Source organism: Phallusia mammillata, chromosome 5 (genome assembly GCF_965637545.1).
Source record: "Phallusia mammillata chromosome 5, kaPhaMamm4.hap1.1, whole genome shotgun sequence".
Lineage (NCBI taxonomy): Eukaryota > Metazoa > Chordata > Ascidiacea > Phlebobranchia > Ascidiidae > Phallusia > Phallusia mammillata.
The window spans coordinates 766,206-780,219 of NC_137256.1; the positions used below are offsets into that span (position 1 = coordinate 766,206).

At 39.2% G+C, this 14,014-nt stretch overlaps 3 protein-coding genes across 5 annotated transcripts in view; 2 read left to right on the forward strand and 1 right to left on the reverse strand.

Annotated features, from left to right (window-relative positions):
• The window catches only part of LOC145229812 (uncharacterized), a 37,336-nt gene that overhangs the window by 22,396 nt on the left and 926 nt on the right, over positions 1 to 14,014 (forward strand). Inside the window, exons 1-5 of one of the 3 annotated variants that reach the window (XM_080095142.1) lie at positions 12,142 to 12,601; positions 12,676 to 12,753; positions 12,816 to 12,946; positions 13,355 to 13,449; positions 13,782 to 13,885. In XM_080095142.1, coding sequence (XP_079951268.1) covers positions 12,440 to 12,601; positions 12,676 to 12,753; positions 12,816 to 12,946; positions 13,355 to 13,449; positions 13,782 to 13,885 — 570 coding nt within the window. In that variant the 5' untranslated portion in view covers positions 12,142 to 12,439. Of the gene's footprint in view, positions 1 to 12,141; positions 12,602 to 12,675; positions 12,754 to 12,815; positions 12,947 to 13,354; positions 13,450 to 13,781; positions 13,886 to 14,014 lie in introns of those variants that run through there. The other 2 variants (XM_080095144.1, XM_080095143.1) reach the window with 2 other exon arrangements.
• LOC145229800 (G-protein coupled receptor GRL101-like) lies at positions 1,977 to 4,779 on the forward strand. The gene is made up of 8 exons (XM_080095126.1): positions 1,977 to 2,319; positions 2,805 to 2,936; positions 3,000 to 3,164; positions 3,258 to 3,554; positions 3,616 to 3,796; positions 3,859 to 4,036; positions 4,099 to 4,310; positions 4,366 to 4,779. The coding sequence occupies exons 3-8, from the start codon at positions 3,000 to 3,002 to the stop codon at positions 4,656 to 4,658; spliced, it is 1,326 nt and encodes a 441-aa protein (XP_079951252.1). The 5' UTR covers positions 1,977 to 2,319; positions 2,805 to 2,936; the 3' UTR covers positions 4,659 to 4,779.
• On the reverse strand, positions 6,929 to 8,970 carry LOC145227924 (tolloid-like protein 2). Its single transcript, XM_080092885.1, has 3 exons — positions 8,857 to 8,970; positions 8,142 to 8,403; positions 6,929 to 7,839 (listed from the first exon to the last, which is right to left on the reverse strand). Exons 1-3 carry the CDS (start codon positions 8,968 to 8,970, stop codon positions 6,938 to 6,940), a joined length of 1,278 nt encoding a protein of 425 aa, XP_079949011.1. The 3' UTR covers positions 6,929 to 6,937.

Genomic DNA, 14,014 nt, shown 5'->3' on the forward strand with positions numbered 1-14,014 from the left:
GGTACGCAGCAAGAAAATAACGCAATGCAGAAATAATTTTCCGCAAATAGCCAACCAGCAAAGCGATAACCCACCCCTCCCCTCCCCCAAAACAAGTCAAATACAACACCCCAAACCCCTAGGTCTGCAAACTTCATCCAAGACATTGCAGCAAAACTCAGTGTTGGCGACTTTAACAAAATCAATAGCCTGAAAAGGGTGACCCAGTGAAAATGTAATTTTTGGCTGTCCCGCCTGGGCGTCCGTGAAATGGGAAAGGACCTCAAATTTAAACGACAGTGAATTAAATTGGCTAGGTTGGTTGACCTTCTAGCTTGCAAGCCAACTGTTGCGTCAAAGATAACATTGAGATGCAGCTAATCCATCACGTAGCTCTTTGTTATGCAAATCAAAGAGAATAGAACTAGAGATGTACCGCATATTCGGTTTGCCGGATTTATTCGGCCAAATCGGTCACTTTTGCAAAGATTCGGTTTCAAATTATTCGGCCGAAACCGAATCTTTTACGATAACAATTTTAAAGCGTTAAACGTATCTTTTCTGCTTAAGGTACCACGCAGATCTTTCAAAAGCCCAAACATAACGAAATCGCGTCAATTTTTATTTTTTTCAACACATTATCGTTTTTCCCACTGTAATAAAAAAAAACCGCAATTCATTGGCAGGTTGCCAATCATGCTTAAGGCAATTTTAAACCCCACAGAACTGAAATAAGGACGAAACACAACTATTCTGTACTAATTGCCTGGTAGATAAACATTTTTTCATGTCAAACGCGTAGGGTACGACCTCGCGTGACGTCATAAATTATTCGGTTGATTCGGCCGAATCGAATTTTCGCCGATTCGGTACATCACTAAATAGAACCTAGAAATACTAGAAATAGTTTTATAGCATGTTTATTAAATCAATTCTTTACATTTTCCGCAATACTTGATAAAAGTTGTATGAAAAATAGAAAAAAGTTGGAAAAAGTTGCAACATAAAATTCCTACAAACCGCTTATAACAGCATACTAGATAAATTCTGAGTATTTAGGAAGCTGCCGGAAGCTGTAAAAAAAGTTGCAAGAGTTGCCCTAGTTATTACTATCCATAGAACGAAACATACCTGACATGTTTAATATTTTGTTTAACTAAAGCGATATCTTGTTTTGCATGTGTCCACAAACTGTACGTGTGAACAACCAACATTAGTGGGTAAGTTATTACTATCCATTGAACGAAACAGACCTGACTTGTGTGATATTTTGTTTAACTAATGCGATATCTTGTTTTGCATGTGTCCACAAACTGTACGTGTGAACAACCAACAATAGACGGTAAGTTATTACTATTCATAGAACGAAACATACCTGACATCTTTGATATTTTGTTTAACTAATGCGATATCTTGTTTTGCATGTGTCCACAAACTGTACGTGTGAACAACCAACAATAGCCGGTAAGTTATTACTATCCACAGAACGAAACAGACCTGACATGTTTGATATTTTGTTTAACTAACGCGATATCTTGTTTTGCATGTGCCCACAAACTGTACGTGTGAACAACCAACAATAGTACGTAAGTTATTAATATCCATAGAACGAAACATACCTGACATGTTTGATATTTTGTTTAACTAACGCGATATCTTGTTTTGCATGTGTCCACAAACTGTACGTGTGAACAACCAACAATAGCCGGTAAGTTATTACTATCCACAGAACGAAACAGACCTGACATGTTTGATATTTTGTTTAACTAACGCGATATCTTGTTTTGCATGTGTCCACAAACTGTACGTGTGAACAACCAACAATAGCGGGTAAGTTATTACTATCCATAGAACGAAACAGACCTGACGTGTTTGATATTTTGTTTAACTAACGCGATATGTTGTTTTTCGTTTCTATGCAAACTGTACGTGTGAACCATTCATAAACATAATGTACGTAAAATCAATTTAATATTAGTATTTGTCGTTTAGTGGATTCCTTTCAGCAACGAGCTGTTGTGCGACGGGAAACGAGATTGCCCGTATTCAATTCGCAATGGTGATCAACGCTGGTTCAACCACGATGAGGACCCTCGTATCTGCGCGCATCGTAAACATTGTCCAACAACAAACGATCGTCTCAACATTCCTCAATCCAAAGTTTGCGATGGCGTTTCGGATTGCAAAGACGGAAGTGACGAAACCGTGGTGGAAATCCCGGAGAAGTTTCGTTCAAAAATTTGCAACGGTTTTGTTGATTGCAAAGACGGAAGTGACGAATATTCGGAAACTTGCACAAAACAAGGAAGGGTCAATTGTTCCGCGTTAAATGGAGCTAAGGTATGTTAGCATCGGTGCATTATAATAACATCCCTACTCTGTAAGCAGTGGTCTCAAACTTTTTCATTATTTTTTCAAGACGGTCCCGTTGTCATTATTTCAAGGGCTCGTGGGCCTTTAGATGGAATGTGTATTTTAGCAAAACGAAAGTTGATTGCAGAATTTTAAGTTACTTGTGCAAAATTACGTTTAACAATAATCCAAAAATTGATTATGACATCACAAACAAGACAAGAAACATTACGATTGTGCGCAAACAAGTGCTTCTTTGTCACGTAATAAAAGCTATACGGAGACAGTTGATCTTCAAATGTTACTTTGATTTAAACGTATTTAGTGGCATAAATTGACGCCCAAAAAAAATTATACAAGTTCTTCAACCTTTTCGCGGTCCCCGCAAAATTGCTTCACGGACCCCTAAATGACCGCGGACCCTAGTTTGAGAACCGCTGTCTGATATATAACCTATAGGTTCATGTGTTTAGGTTTCCATAAGTAAATCAGAGATCTGTGATTTTACGATAAACTGTGATGATAAAAGCGACGAAACTAACTGCACGAGTGACGGGAGGTTCTATTGCGAAAACAATCAACCTTTGTTTGTGAAGAAGGAAAAGGTTTTAAATTATTCTAAATAATTTTCTTTCATGGCAGTTTTTAACAAAATTTGCCACTATTAGATGTTCAATGGATTCGGAGACTGTTCTGACTGGAGCGACGAATGCCCAACGAAGTCAAGCAGAGCAAATGAAAACGTTTTCTCCTCGCGATACGAACTGATCGCTAACCCGGTGTTACGAACTGTTGTGTGGATAATGGCGTTCCTCGCAATCTTTGGAAACCTGGTATATTTGTAATGCTTGACTGAAACAAAGCATGTGGTTCTAAGCTTCGACAAACTAGGTGGTTTTTGCAAATATCTGTTTTACCCTTTTCAGGTTGTCATGGTTACTGAGATGAAACTGTTGGTGACGACAGAATCACAATCGGCCTCATTTCAAACCAACCATCTTCTTGTCTTGAATCTGTCGATTTCCGACCTGCTCATGGGAGTCTATCTCCTCATGCTCGGCGTTGCTGGTGTTCAATATTCTGGAGACTACTGTGCCAACGACCTTGTTTGGAGGTCAGGCCAGAGGTGCATTTCAATGGGCATTTTGGTTTTGCTTTCCAGCGAAACATCAGTAATTACAATGGTCCTGCTAACAGCATTTCGACTTTACGCTGTAAAAAACGTGAGTATTTTTTAATGCATATGTGCTCTGGTGTTTGCAGCAAGCAACTTATGTTTTGCAGCCGTTTAATGCGCCATATTTCCCCAAACTGAAGATTATTATCCTTTCCATCATCTTATCCTGGACATTTTCATTCACACTGGCTTTTATTCCTCTCACGTCTCAATTTCAACATTTGTTTGAAACCAAAGCGTGGATGAAAGAAAACCCGTTCTTCAAGAGTCATGTCGTTGACTTTTCAAGTGAGCAATTGCAACACATGTGTATATTTAACCGTTTTGTTCCGCCGTATGTTTTCTTGTAGGCATGGACACTTTCATGAAACGGTTTGTAAAGTTTCGACACAATTTTACCATTAACGATTCCCAGACACTCGATGGCGCACTTCTGAGGGTACAAAATGTTTATTCTTGGGCGGATTTTGTGGATATTCTTGAAGATTATAACTACACTGAACTGTTTGACATTACAGGATATTTGGGGTATGTAGTTACAAGCAAATTAGATTATTATAGTTGTTGCTGTAACTGAATGTTATTCTCAGGTACTACAGCACCAACAGTGTTTGCATCAGTAAACTTTACGTGACACCGACCGACAAGGCTTGGCCATTTTCACTTGCCATCATCACTCTAAACTTCGTGGCTTTTATGTTTGTTGCTGTGACGTACGTTTGGATTTACAAGAGGTCGGCTGCCAGTGGGAGGCAAGTGAATGAGAGGGCCCAAAATGCGAGAGCTGAAAAACAGAACCAAGGTAAATCCGATAAGCGCAACTTAAATATTGTTCCTACTTTTGGTGTTTGTTGCAGAAATGCAAAAGAAAATCATCCGGCTGGTCTTTACTGATTTCTTCTGCTGGGTGCCAATCTCAATCATGGCTTTCCTGAACTTCGGTGGAACAACTGTACCTCCAGTGATTTACGCGGTGTCAGCGATAATCCTGCTTCCCATCAACAGCTCTCTCAACCCTCTCATCTACTCCAACGCCCCGAAAATGTTGTACGATCGAGTTCGGAAGCGTTTACTTGACGTTCGACGACGTCAACAGCCACATGACAACCGACGAGTTAACGTGGCAGTTGTGGCTGAAGCCGCCCTCTGACAATTAAACGTCAAGCGACAAACATGATTGACATGTCAAGCGGCTAAACCGCACAAACCATCTATTGTGCGGCATGTACATATTTATTGTAATTTTTAATTGTTTGCGAATGTTTCGCAATTACGTGGTTCTTTGATCCGTTTTGCTATTTTTTGTAAAACTGGGGTCAAATACGAATATGTTTTTGTTTTGTGCATAATTTTGTTACAATGTGTCTGCTGGGAACTGGCATTTACAGTTGGCAACCCGGGAAATCCGATTATATTTCATGAAATCCCGGGATTAGAGGCAGGTGTTTACATTAAATGGGGGTACGCGTTATTTAATTTTCATAACAACCTTATTTTGAAACAATCATACAATGCAGTAAAGCAGTGGTTTTTAAACTTATTCATTATTTTTCAAAACGGTCATTTTGCCATTATTTCGAAGGCTCGCGGTCCTTAAGCCTAAATTGGTATTCCAGAAAAACGAAAGTTGATTGCAGGATTTTAGCTAGTTATGCAAAATTGCGCATAACAATTGCATTTTTGTTAGTTTCAAGGAATAAAGGCTATTGTTTAGCAATGGAGACAGTCGATTCTACTTTGATTTAAACTTATTTAGTGGCACAAACTGACGCAAAATAAGATTATAGAATTACTTCAACCTTTTCGCGTTCCCCCCAAAATTGCCTCACGGACCCCAAAAGACCCGCGGACCCAGTTTGAGAACCGCTGCAGTAAAGCATACCTCGGCAAAGTTTGGCGATATTAAAATCAAAAGGCTAGTTGGGCGTTGCAGGGCGAGCCGGACTATTCGAATCGGAACTCTGCCAGGTTTGAGTAGTAGGTTTATTTTTCTATTCACGATTGATTAGTTGCACATAACCTGCATAAAAACCGAAAATGATAAGTTTCTAAATGACAATCACACACAAACATTCGCCGTGACCGGAACAAGACTCACCAAACTGCGATAATCACTAACCTTAGCACAAATGTCGGAATTAGTATGTATTTGAGGCATTCGTACAATTATGTCATTCCCAAAGCCAGATTAAACACAAACAGTACAAATAATACAGCTACAATTGTTAATTCGCACGCTACACATATTTGAAAGGACAATGACAACAATGTTTTTGGGCGATGAATTGGAATTAAATATTATATATTTAGCAGATTAACATCAAGTTTACACAACTTTCAATATCGAATCCGCTGATAAGTAACTTTAGGCCGTAAAATGCAAATTATTCCAAACGCGCAAAACACATAAGATTAAATCATGAAAAATATATTAAATATATTCAAAATTTATTGCGCAGTGTCACAAGCGCGTTCTTTAACGAGCTTCATACGTTCACATTAAAAATTAGATTAAAAAGGCAGTGCATAAATGTATTATGTAAATTATTTTACCTTTTTGTACAAGAATCCTAAATACAGATTTAAATGATTCACATGATTCACATGATTAAGCTTCACAAATCCCCCTAAGCTGTTTGGGTTAATGCAAAGAGTAAGTAATGTTGAACCCCGGATAATTATAGGAACTATCCGTTGTAAACACCATCCATAAACCGCATGAGCTACAGCCAGGAGGATAAATAGTGGAAGCGTAACCAGAATAATAATTTCCTGACCACGACTGCTGGAAATTATCATGAGAATACAACTGCAAGACATCCGCGTTCTGCTGGGTGCTGAAAAAGTTGAAGGCCAGATGAATGTGATCGTAATTTTCGGGGAAGTACCAGCATTCGCTCCAGCGATTAGGATAATTACTGGGGTAATTTCGAGAAGAAATGCTTCCAGTTGGGCCTTGTTGGTGGTGAGATAAATCGCAATGTGTGATGTTGGATGAGGGAACGGTGGGGTCCTCCGGTATTTCTGTGGTCTCCTCGACAGGGTAGTATGTTTCGTATCTTAGTTGAAAACCTGTGCTTGTGTAGTAGTGGTCCGACCAGAAGCGGATAAGCATGTAGTACCCGCTTGAGTATAGAGGTGCTGCGTTGTAGTAGCTTCCCCGGTAAACTCCCAAGACATCAGAGTATTGCGAAGAACCGTCGAAAACTGTGACATTATCACCAGAGGCAAGTTGCATGTCGAACACAGTGAGTTTAATGTTGTAGCCGTTGTGACTGTGAACCGTCCACGAGCACTGCTGGTTGTCGGGATAGTTCCACGGGTAATTAGGGGAAGTTATATATCCGTAGCCCTGGTAAATGTCCACGTGCTGTCCGTACAAACAAGCCGCGGTGCTGGGCGCTCCCGTCGTCTCGGGCCGGTCGGTCGTCATGGCAACGGGCATTGCGCGCACTCGAAACTTGAATCCGCGTTTGTGTAGCTCGAGTCGGAGGAAAACTCGACGTACATGCGGGATGTAGAGGTCCGGATCGGCGAAGTGTAACTCCAACCTGTGAAGGTCGCCAGCAGGTGGCGGTGTGCGTCGTACAGCTGCACTTCGTCGTATGAGCTGAGCGCGAGATCATCCACATTAAGCTCGATGTCGTAACCCGCGTAATAATTATTCACAGACCACGTACAGTTCATATCGTCTCCATAGTAACCGGGGTAGTTGGGTGACGTAATGTATTCGTCACTCCACGGATCGACGTACACGTAATCACCACCTACGCAAGCTGTGACGTCAGTGTCGTTACCAGGGACACCGGTGACGTCGGTGGTCGGCGGTTTAGCGGTGCTGGATGGAATCACACCGACTGATGCGACGGCTCGGAATCCCCGGCGTGGTTCGGAGCAATCCGACATGAAGTGGAGTGAAATACTGCTGCCTGTGGATTTGTAGGTGGAAGTTTCTGTGCTGATGCCTGACAAGCTCTCTAACATTGCTCCATTCAAACCGTCGCGAATCGTCAGGCGGTCGCAACAATCCTCGATATCGTGATCAATGATATCGAGTCTCACGATATTATCGTCAGGCACTCGTACCAGCCACCCGATATCGGCGGAGTTGGGGTAATTGTTGGGGTAATTCGGTGACAGTATCTCACCCATCATATACTGTGCACTGGCTCCATACATATCAACGACAACTTGCGCTTTGTTGAGTATTTTCACCCCAGCATTCATCATATCGACGATCCTCTCCTGATATTCAACGTCAAACTTGACCTCTTTCCCGCCCTTGATGTGAATCGTGTTTTCCGCTGTTTGCATGTCAGCCTTGAAAATATCTGAAAAATTAAAACTGGGATGTGAGCTGCAAGTATTCAACCGTGACTGTTATAATTATTCAACCGTAACCGTCGTAATCATTCAACTGTGACCACCATATTTTTCAAGAATGACCGACCATTACAAATAAATTTTAAGCAATAGCTTGGACAAAACCTTTGCTACAGACAAGTGAACAAAACTAAAATAAAAATCCACATGCACTCGCGAACGAAGTGGTACGAATATAATCTCTATTCGCAACCGACACATTGAATCAAACATATCAGGCCTAAATTCGAACCCGAAACCTTCCGCTCACCTGGCAGACGTTTCGGCGCGTGTACTGCTGTCACGTGACCGCCCTCTGCTGCACGATCATGCATCTTTTGCGCCACCTCGCGGGGAACTTTTTTACCGCGATACGCCACATTCTCGGTGTTCATGGTGAATGACGTCATCACTGCGTAATCGGGGAGGAATGTGTGGAAGCCTACGTCATCAGGGGATTCCCCGAAGTTTTTGATGTTGATTTTGAGGGAAGTTCCCGAAGTTGGTGGAAGAATTGGTTGACTGGAGTTGGACTGGAAACAAAAAGTTTATATTTTGCCACAAAAATAGTAAATATTTTGTTTTTACACCGAACAATGTCACAAGAGCTTTTGAAATTCTTGTTAGTTGTTACGCAACAAACAAGCGTTTATGCGCAACGCAAAGACTACTTAAAAGCCACCACAGCGGATTTTTTTTGCCAAAACTTGATAATCGTGTGATTCCACCCAAAACTGAAGTTGATGAGTTTTATTTTCCAATTTAAAAGAAGCTAAATTGATTTGTTTTTTTAGTTTTAAACTTTATCATCACATATATTTTAAAACCTAAAACCCTTTATAAACATGTATTTGGCTTATATCATCAAATCTACGCTAACGATACTTTTCGCCTTTTCTCAAAAAATATAATGTTCTAAACCCAGACATTATCAACTAGCAGCAATTACTATTAAAAGCCAAAACGGCAAAAAATCCCCTTCCCACCTTTTCGTTTATCGATTCTGAATGCATGTTGACCACAAAGGCCTCATCGTTTTCCATGGCAACGGTAACCCTAGCAACGAGCGACACGATCAAAGAGCACCACCATAAATTCATTTTTGAATTTTTCAAATTCGAACTTCTAGTGCTGCGAATGAAAGTCGCATTTGTTTTTATGAGTAGCCTTTTTATGAAAAGCTTCATCAAATCAATTTACCCATAAGAACGTTTTCGAATTACTTCCCCATTTCAACCCACTGTGCGTAATTTGCGAAATCTGTCCAATTTTAAATTCGCCGAAACATGTCGATTCAGGAGCCATTTTTCATCCACATAAATAAATAAAAAAACTACAACATTATTGTAAACCTTGCACAAAAAGTCAAAAAAAAATTAGGCCGCTTATTAAAATTTGTAAATTTTCTGACGATTTTAAATCCTCCCAATCCTATTATTGCAGCTTCTGTTAAGCCGTTATACAGCACGCCTCGATTAATCCGGATTCGGTTAACCCGGATTCGGTTAATCCGATTCTTCACTTAATTCGGACAAAACTTGAGATACAAATTCTGCAGATTGGTAAAGCTTTAACTGATCGACATCGGTTAATCCGGATCTTCGCCTAATCCGGAGATATTTTTTAATTTTCTACCGCTAAACCAGAAGATTCATTTCTAAAAAAATACTTCTAACCAGCATAAAAGTTGTCAAATCTTGGTTTTTATTTTCACAAATTCGTTCCCACAGAAGCAAACGGGTCCGTATTAACCGAGGCTTACTGTATTTACAAAAGAAAACAGAAACTAAGTTGAACTTAACATCAATTTTATCCCCCACACGCACAGTGAACGAACCCTCACTAACTGCGGCAGTACTAACATGATCCACACGACATAAGACGGTTTGTTGACTCCGATATTTAACCTTTCAATCAAACTTAACTGATTAATATCCGCCCTCTCTTGAGTGGAATATATGATAAGACTCTGTCTCCGACAAACCATTTGTTTGCGAGCGAACGTTAAAGGTTGTATGACAGAATATTTCACCACAAAAGACAAACGTCACTTACACCAGTGCTTTTAAACCATTTTCTGTTACGCAAATTGTTTTGTTTCTTTCAATACTCCTCAGAGCGGTGGTTTTCAACTGGTCCACGATGACGTTTTGTTTGGTCCACATCGCAGGAATTTAATTATATTTGCTGATAAACTGAAATTAGTTACAAATAATTTATTGAATATTCAAGATGAAAAAGTTTGTCCAATTTGTTGACCATTTGCTGTTATCTGTTATCTCTCCTTAAAATAAAATTATGTACTGAAGAAAAAATATTTCAACCCAATATGCCTGTTGTGGAGGTCCACACAACATTTGTACAGATCTTGAACTACCGTTGACATAATTAACAAACAAACAATATGAGGGATTTGAGGCTAAGCCCAGCCCTTTGGGGGATCTTAACACAAGACGCTTAAATGTTAAGACCCAGTGTTGGTGTATCTTACCAAACGTAAGGATTTAGGCCGAGAGTCGGATTAAGGGTAAGAGTTGACACCTAGGGTAATCATACCACACGATTTCATTTTTGCAACCGACATGGCTACAATGGTTTATGCAACCATGCTGCAAATTGAAATTTTCGGCTGACAATAGTAATTTAGAAAAAGTTAAATTGCAGGGTAAAGATGGCTTGGGACGGTAAAACACAAAACGGCTTTACTGTCAGCAACCAAGGTTGCATGCTTAGAAGCGTGAAAAAAACTGCTAGTAACCCTTACAAAAAGGCCCAACTATTTATTCGAAAAAACGAATAAGTTTAAACGAAAATTCTTGTTTAATGGTATTTTAACTGAGCCCTTAGATATTTGAATCGTCGCATTGCATGCATACTTATAAACTTTTATATCGATCAAAAATATTAATTGTTTACTTTGACATGTATTGTATGTATCTGTCTTCGTACTTGCATGAACCTTTTAAGTATGCAAAGTCAGTGAGCGACATAGGAAACGCGCTATCAGGTTTCAGCAAAATTGCTACCAGCGCGAGTTTCCATATAAACTGGATCGTCATATCCGCCTAATTAAAGCTTTAATTGGTTTGACGCGAACAAACACAAAACAGCTGTGCATAGAACCCAAATAAAACTTATTGCAACATTTGTTCTAACCCTAATCCGGATAACACTTATTGTAATATTTTTTGACTTAGATTGTTTTCTTATGGCCATGGCGCGTGACATATCGCTTGACGATTTTGTAGACTGTTTTTCAAGTAATTACCGTGCAAACGATCGCTTCGTGCAACAACTTTTTTAAAAGCTTCTCTAATTGTGCTTACGCGTGTGTGTGAGAGAAATAAAAAAGATCGAAACGAAAAACCAATCTCTGCCGGGATTACGTATTCGAAACGCCGCGCGCGCACGAGCGCCGCGCACGAGACGCGCCGCTCATCCGATACGCAATCGAGCGCGACGCGCGTTCGCTCATCCAGCGATTTACCACAGCTGGTAGACGACGCGTTTTTAACTCATCCATAGAAACTTCACAGCAACAAAAAATGTTATAATAAGTTTTCTCGTTTTAAAAAGTCTTTAATAACGACACTTCCTTTGGAATTCCACGTAAAACGAACAATGCCTGTATAAATCTAACGAGCGCGAGCGCGCTCGCTCATCCGGTGAAACACGACAGCTGACACTAGAAACGCAGAGTAAAAAGTCTATGACGCAACTATTGGCGGTTTACTAGCTCGGTTGTTTTTTGAAAGTCATGACCCACTTTCTTGCAACAAACAAACTATAGTAAGGATGGAATTTACCGCACAATATTCACTTTTAAACATAGTACCTCGAGGCAGATCGACTGGTTACTATGCAAGGTGTCGTCTGATTGGTTTAATCAATCCACTACGCTGATTGGTTATAAACTCACATGACCCATGAAAACCCGCTTTGTGATTGGCTTAAAAAGCCCTTTGGTTTGAATTCGGAAACATTTTAGAAATATGCAACCAGTTCGCTGATCTCATAAAATTTCGTGAGATGGTTCGTTAGAACCGGTGTGAACCGGCTGAATCCCACCACTGGTTGAAACTTACCACCCAAATACTTAATTAAAAATGGTATAAACAACATATTTTTGTAAAGTTGCATAGGTTTTAAAACACAAAAATCAGTGCAACATTAGTAGAAAAGTTGTAAACAAATATTGCAAATAAAAGTTTACCAATGGGGACAGCCGCTGATTTCAGGGTATTTCCATTTGGTAGTTGCGAATTTCACGGCCGTGTTGCAAAAAAATTATAACTGGAAACACATGTTGTAAAATGTAAAAGATTTAAACAAGCTTCGGCTGGTCAAAATGATGGAGCGTCCAAATAATGGCCACAGGAACCCAAACGACAGTATAGATCAAATTGCTGTTATTGTTAAAATGATCAGCATACTATGTAAACAGCATACTGTATAAATGTTAATTAAGATAAAGGCAGTGTACACTCTTCGACCTTTGAAGTCCAATCACTGGAGCTGGTGGCAAGACACAGGCCATATTGGTTAGCCTAGTAATGTAACATCATTACAATGTGTTTCAAACTTTGTTTTAGACAGTTTATTTCAAAATTACCTGATGGAGGCAAAAAGATTAAAATAAAAGCTTCACAATTGAAAACAAGATTGCAAGAAATTGATGCAGAAAGCAACAGCCATGTGGAATTGCAAACCTGTACAATGGCTGTTGAAAATGTAAGTTATGTTTATGGGTATCGGCGGTACCGATATGATTGTGGTGTAATTTTTTATTCACTGTTAACTGACAGGAAAATGAATATGTATCATCAGCCAAGGATGAAGAAATGTTGGAAACACAAAATAGTTGCGAAAGTGGAGATGCCAAAGTACATATTTCATACTACATGTGTTGAGGTTGCATTGCTGCTTAAATATAAGTTTGTTTTAGAAAATGAATGTGGATGAACTGAAAATTGTGGAAAGAGGATTCAATGAAATGTCGATCCATGAAGGTCCGTTTTACGATGTTGTGAAACAAGCAAACGCCAAACGATCAAAATCTAAGTTTGTTTTAAACAGGTATTGCAATGTTTCTATTCTTTACATCGCTGTATCAATCCACTTAAAATCCAATAGGCAATTTGTGTTTCTCTGGGCAAGAAACTTTGGGTCGTTGCTCTAACTCAGTGGAATTTTATTGGTTGAACTAGTTTGAAGTTACAACTTTGTAAAGTTAAAACATATAAGAAATGATTAAACGGGCTTGCAAGAAAACATGCAGCTTAATGGCACACTTTTTGTGAGCAAAACGTGTTTACAAGATAAAATACACAAACTAATTAAAAATATACCACACATGCTTAACTGTGAAATTAAGTTGTTTGTTTCTTTAGTTTTATGTTTAGCACAAATCAGATGGTTAGAATAGTGATGGCCTATTGTCATTTGAATGGTTTGGTAACTCTGGTTGTGAATTTGTGTTTGCAGACAGTTAGAGAAGGAATCTCAACATCTGGGGGAAAACAGTGTTTCCCAAATTAAACTTTCTGCACCAACAACGACAGCAGAACGCCCTGTTACAGGTGAATTTGCTACAAATGAGATTTTGCATAAAAATTGAAATGCTTTTGAGCTGTTGCAACTTAATCACTTTTTTGGTGTTTGCATGTTTCCGGCATTGTAAGCCTTTATGTTTCAAAATTTTTTTGCGTAATTATTTACTTTCACGTTTGGACTTTGAGTTGTGCACATGCTTGTTCTTGTAGAGTTTTGAGCAATTATCTAAATGCATGGTGCTGTGAATAAGTAATTCAACTTGCAAGCATTAAAAACCAGTTATTAAACAGACTGTGACAAATGTGTAGATGGGATTTTATTTTGATAAAGTTTGAGAAATATGTTGTTGTTGTTTTAGAACAAATTCTGAGCCCTAAATCTCCATCACCAGGAAAACTGACAAAGTTGATTTCTGTTGATGAATGCAGAACGCTTCATATGCAGCAACAAGCTATTGTGAAGGTGACTTTTATTTTATTCTAAACACTGAACCAAACAGAAATATATTTGTAAATATGAGTTGCTACATTATACTTCTACAGAAAACAGAATGTTACAGAAAATAACTAAACCAAGCTTTGCAAAATGTCA

Excerpts from the sequence above, each read along its gene's own strand:
- LOC145229800 (XM_080095126.1), top strand. The coding sequence starts at position 3,000 with ATGTTCAATGGATTCGGAGACTGTTCTGACTGGAGCGACGAATGCCCA. Across the intron at positions 3,555-3,615 it reads GACTTTACGCTGTAAAAAAC|CCGTTTAATGCGCCATATTT; the intron begins GTGAGTATTTTT and ends TATGTTTTGCAG. Across the intron at positions 4,037-4,098 it reads GACATTACAGGATATTTGGG|GTACTACAGCACCAACAGTG; the intron begins GTATGTAGTTAC and ends TGTTATTCTCAG.
- LOC145227924 (XM_080092885.1), bottom strand. The coding sequence starts at position 8,970 with ATGAATTTATGGTGGTGCTCTTTGATCGTGTCGCTCGTTGCTAGGGTT. Across the intron at positions 8,404-8,856 it reads CAGAATCGATAAACGAAAAG|TCCAACTCCAGTCAACCAAT; the intron begins GTGGGAAGGGGA and ends TTTTGTTTCCAG. Across the intron at positions 7,840-8,141 it reads CGCGCCGAAACGTCTGCCAG|ATATTTTCAAGGCTGACATG; the intron begins GTGAGCGGAAGG and ends TTAATTTTTCAG.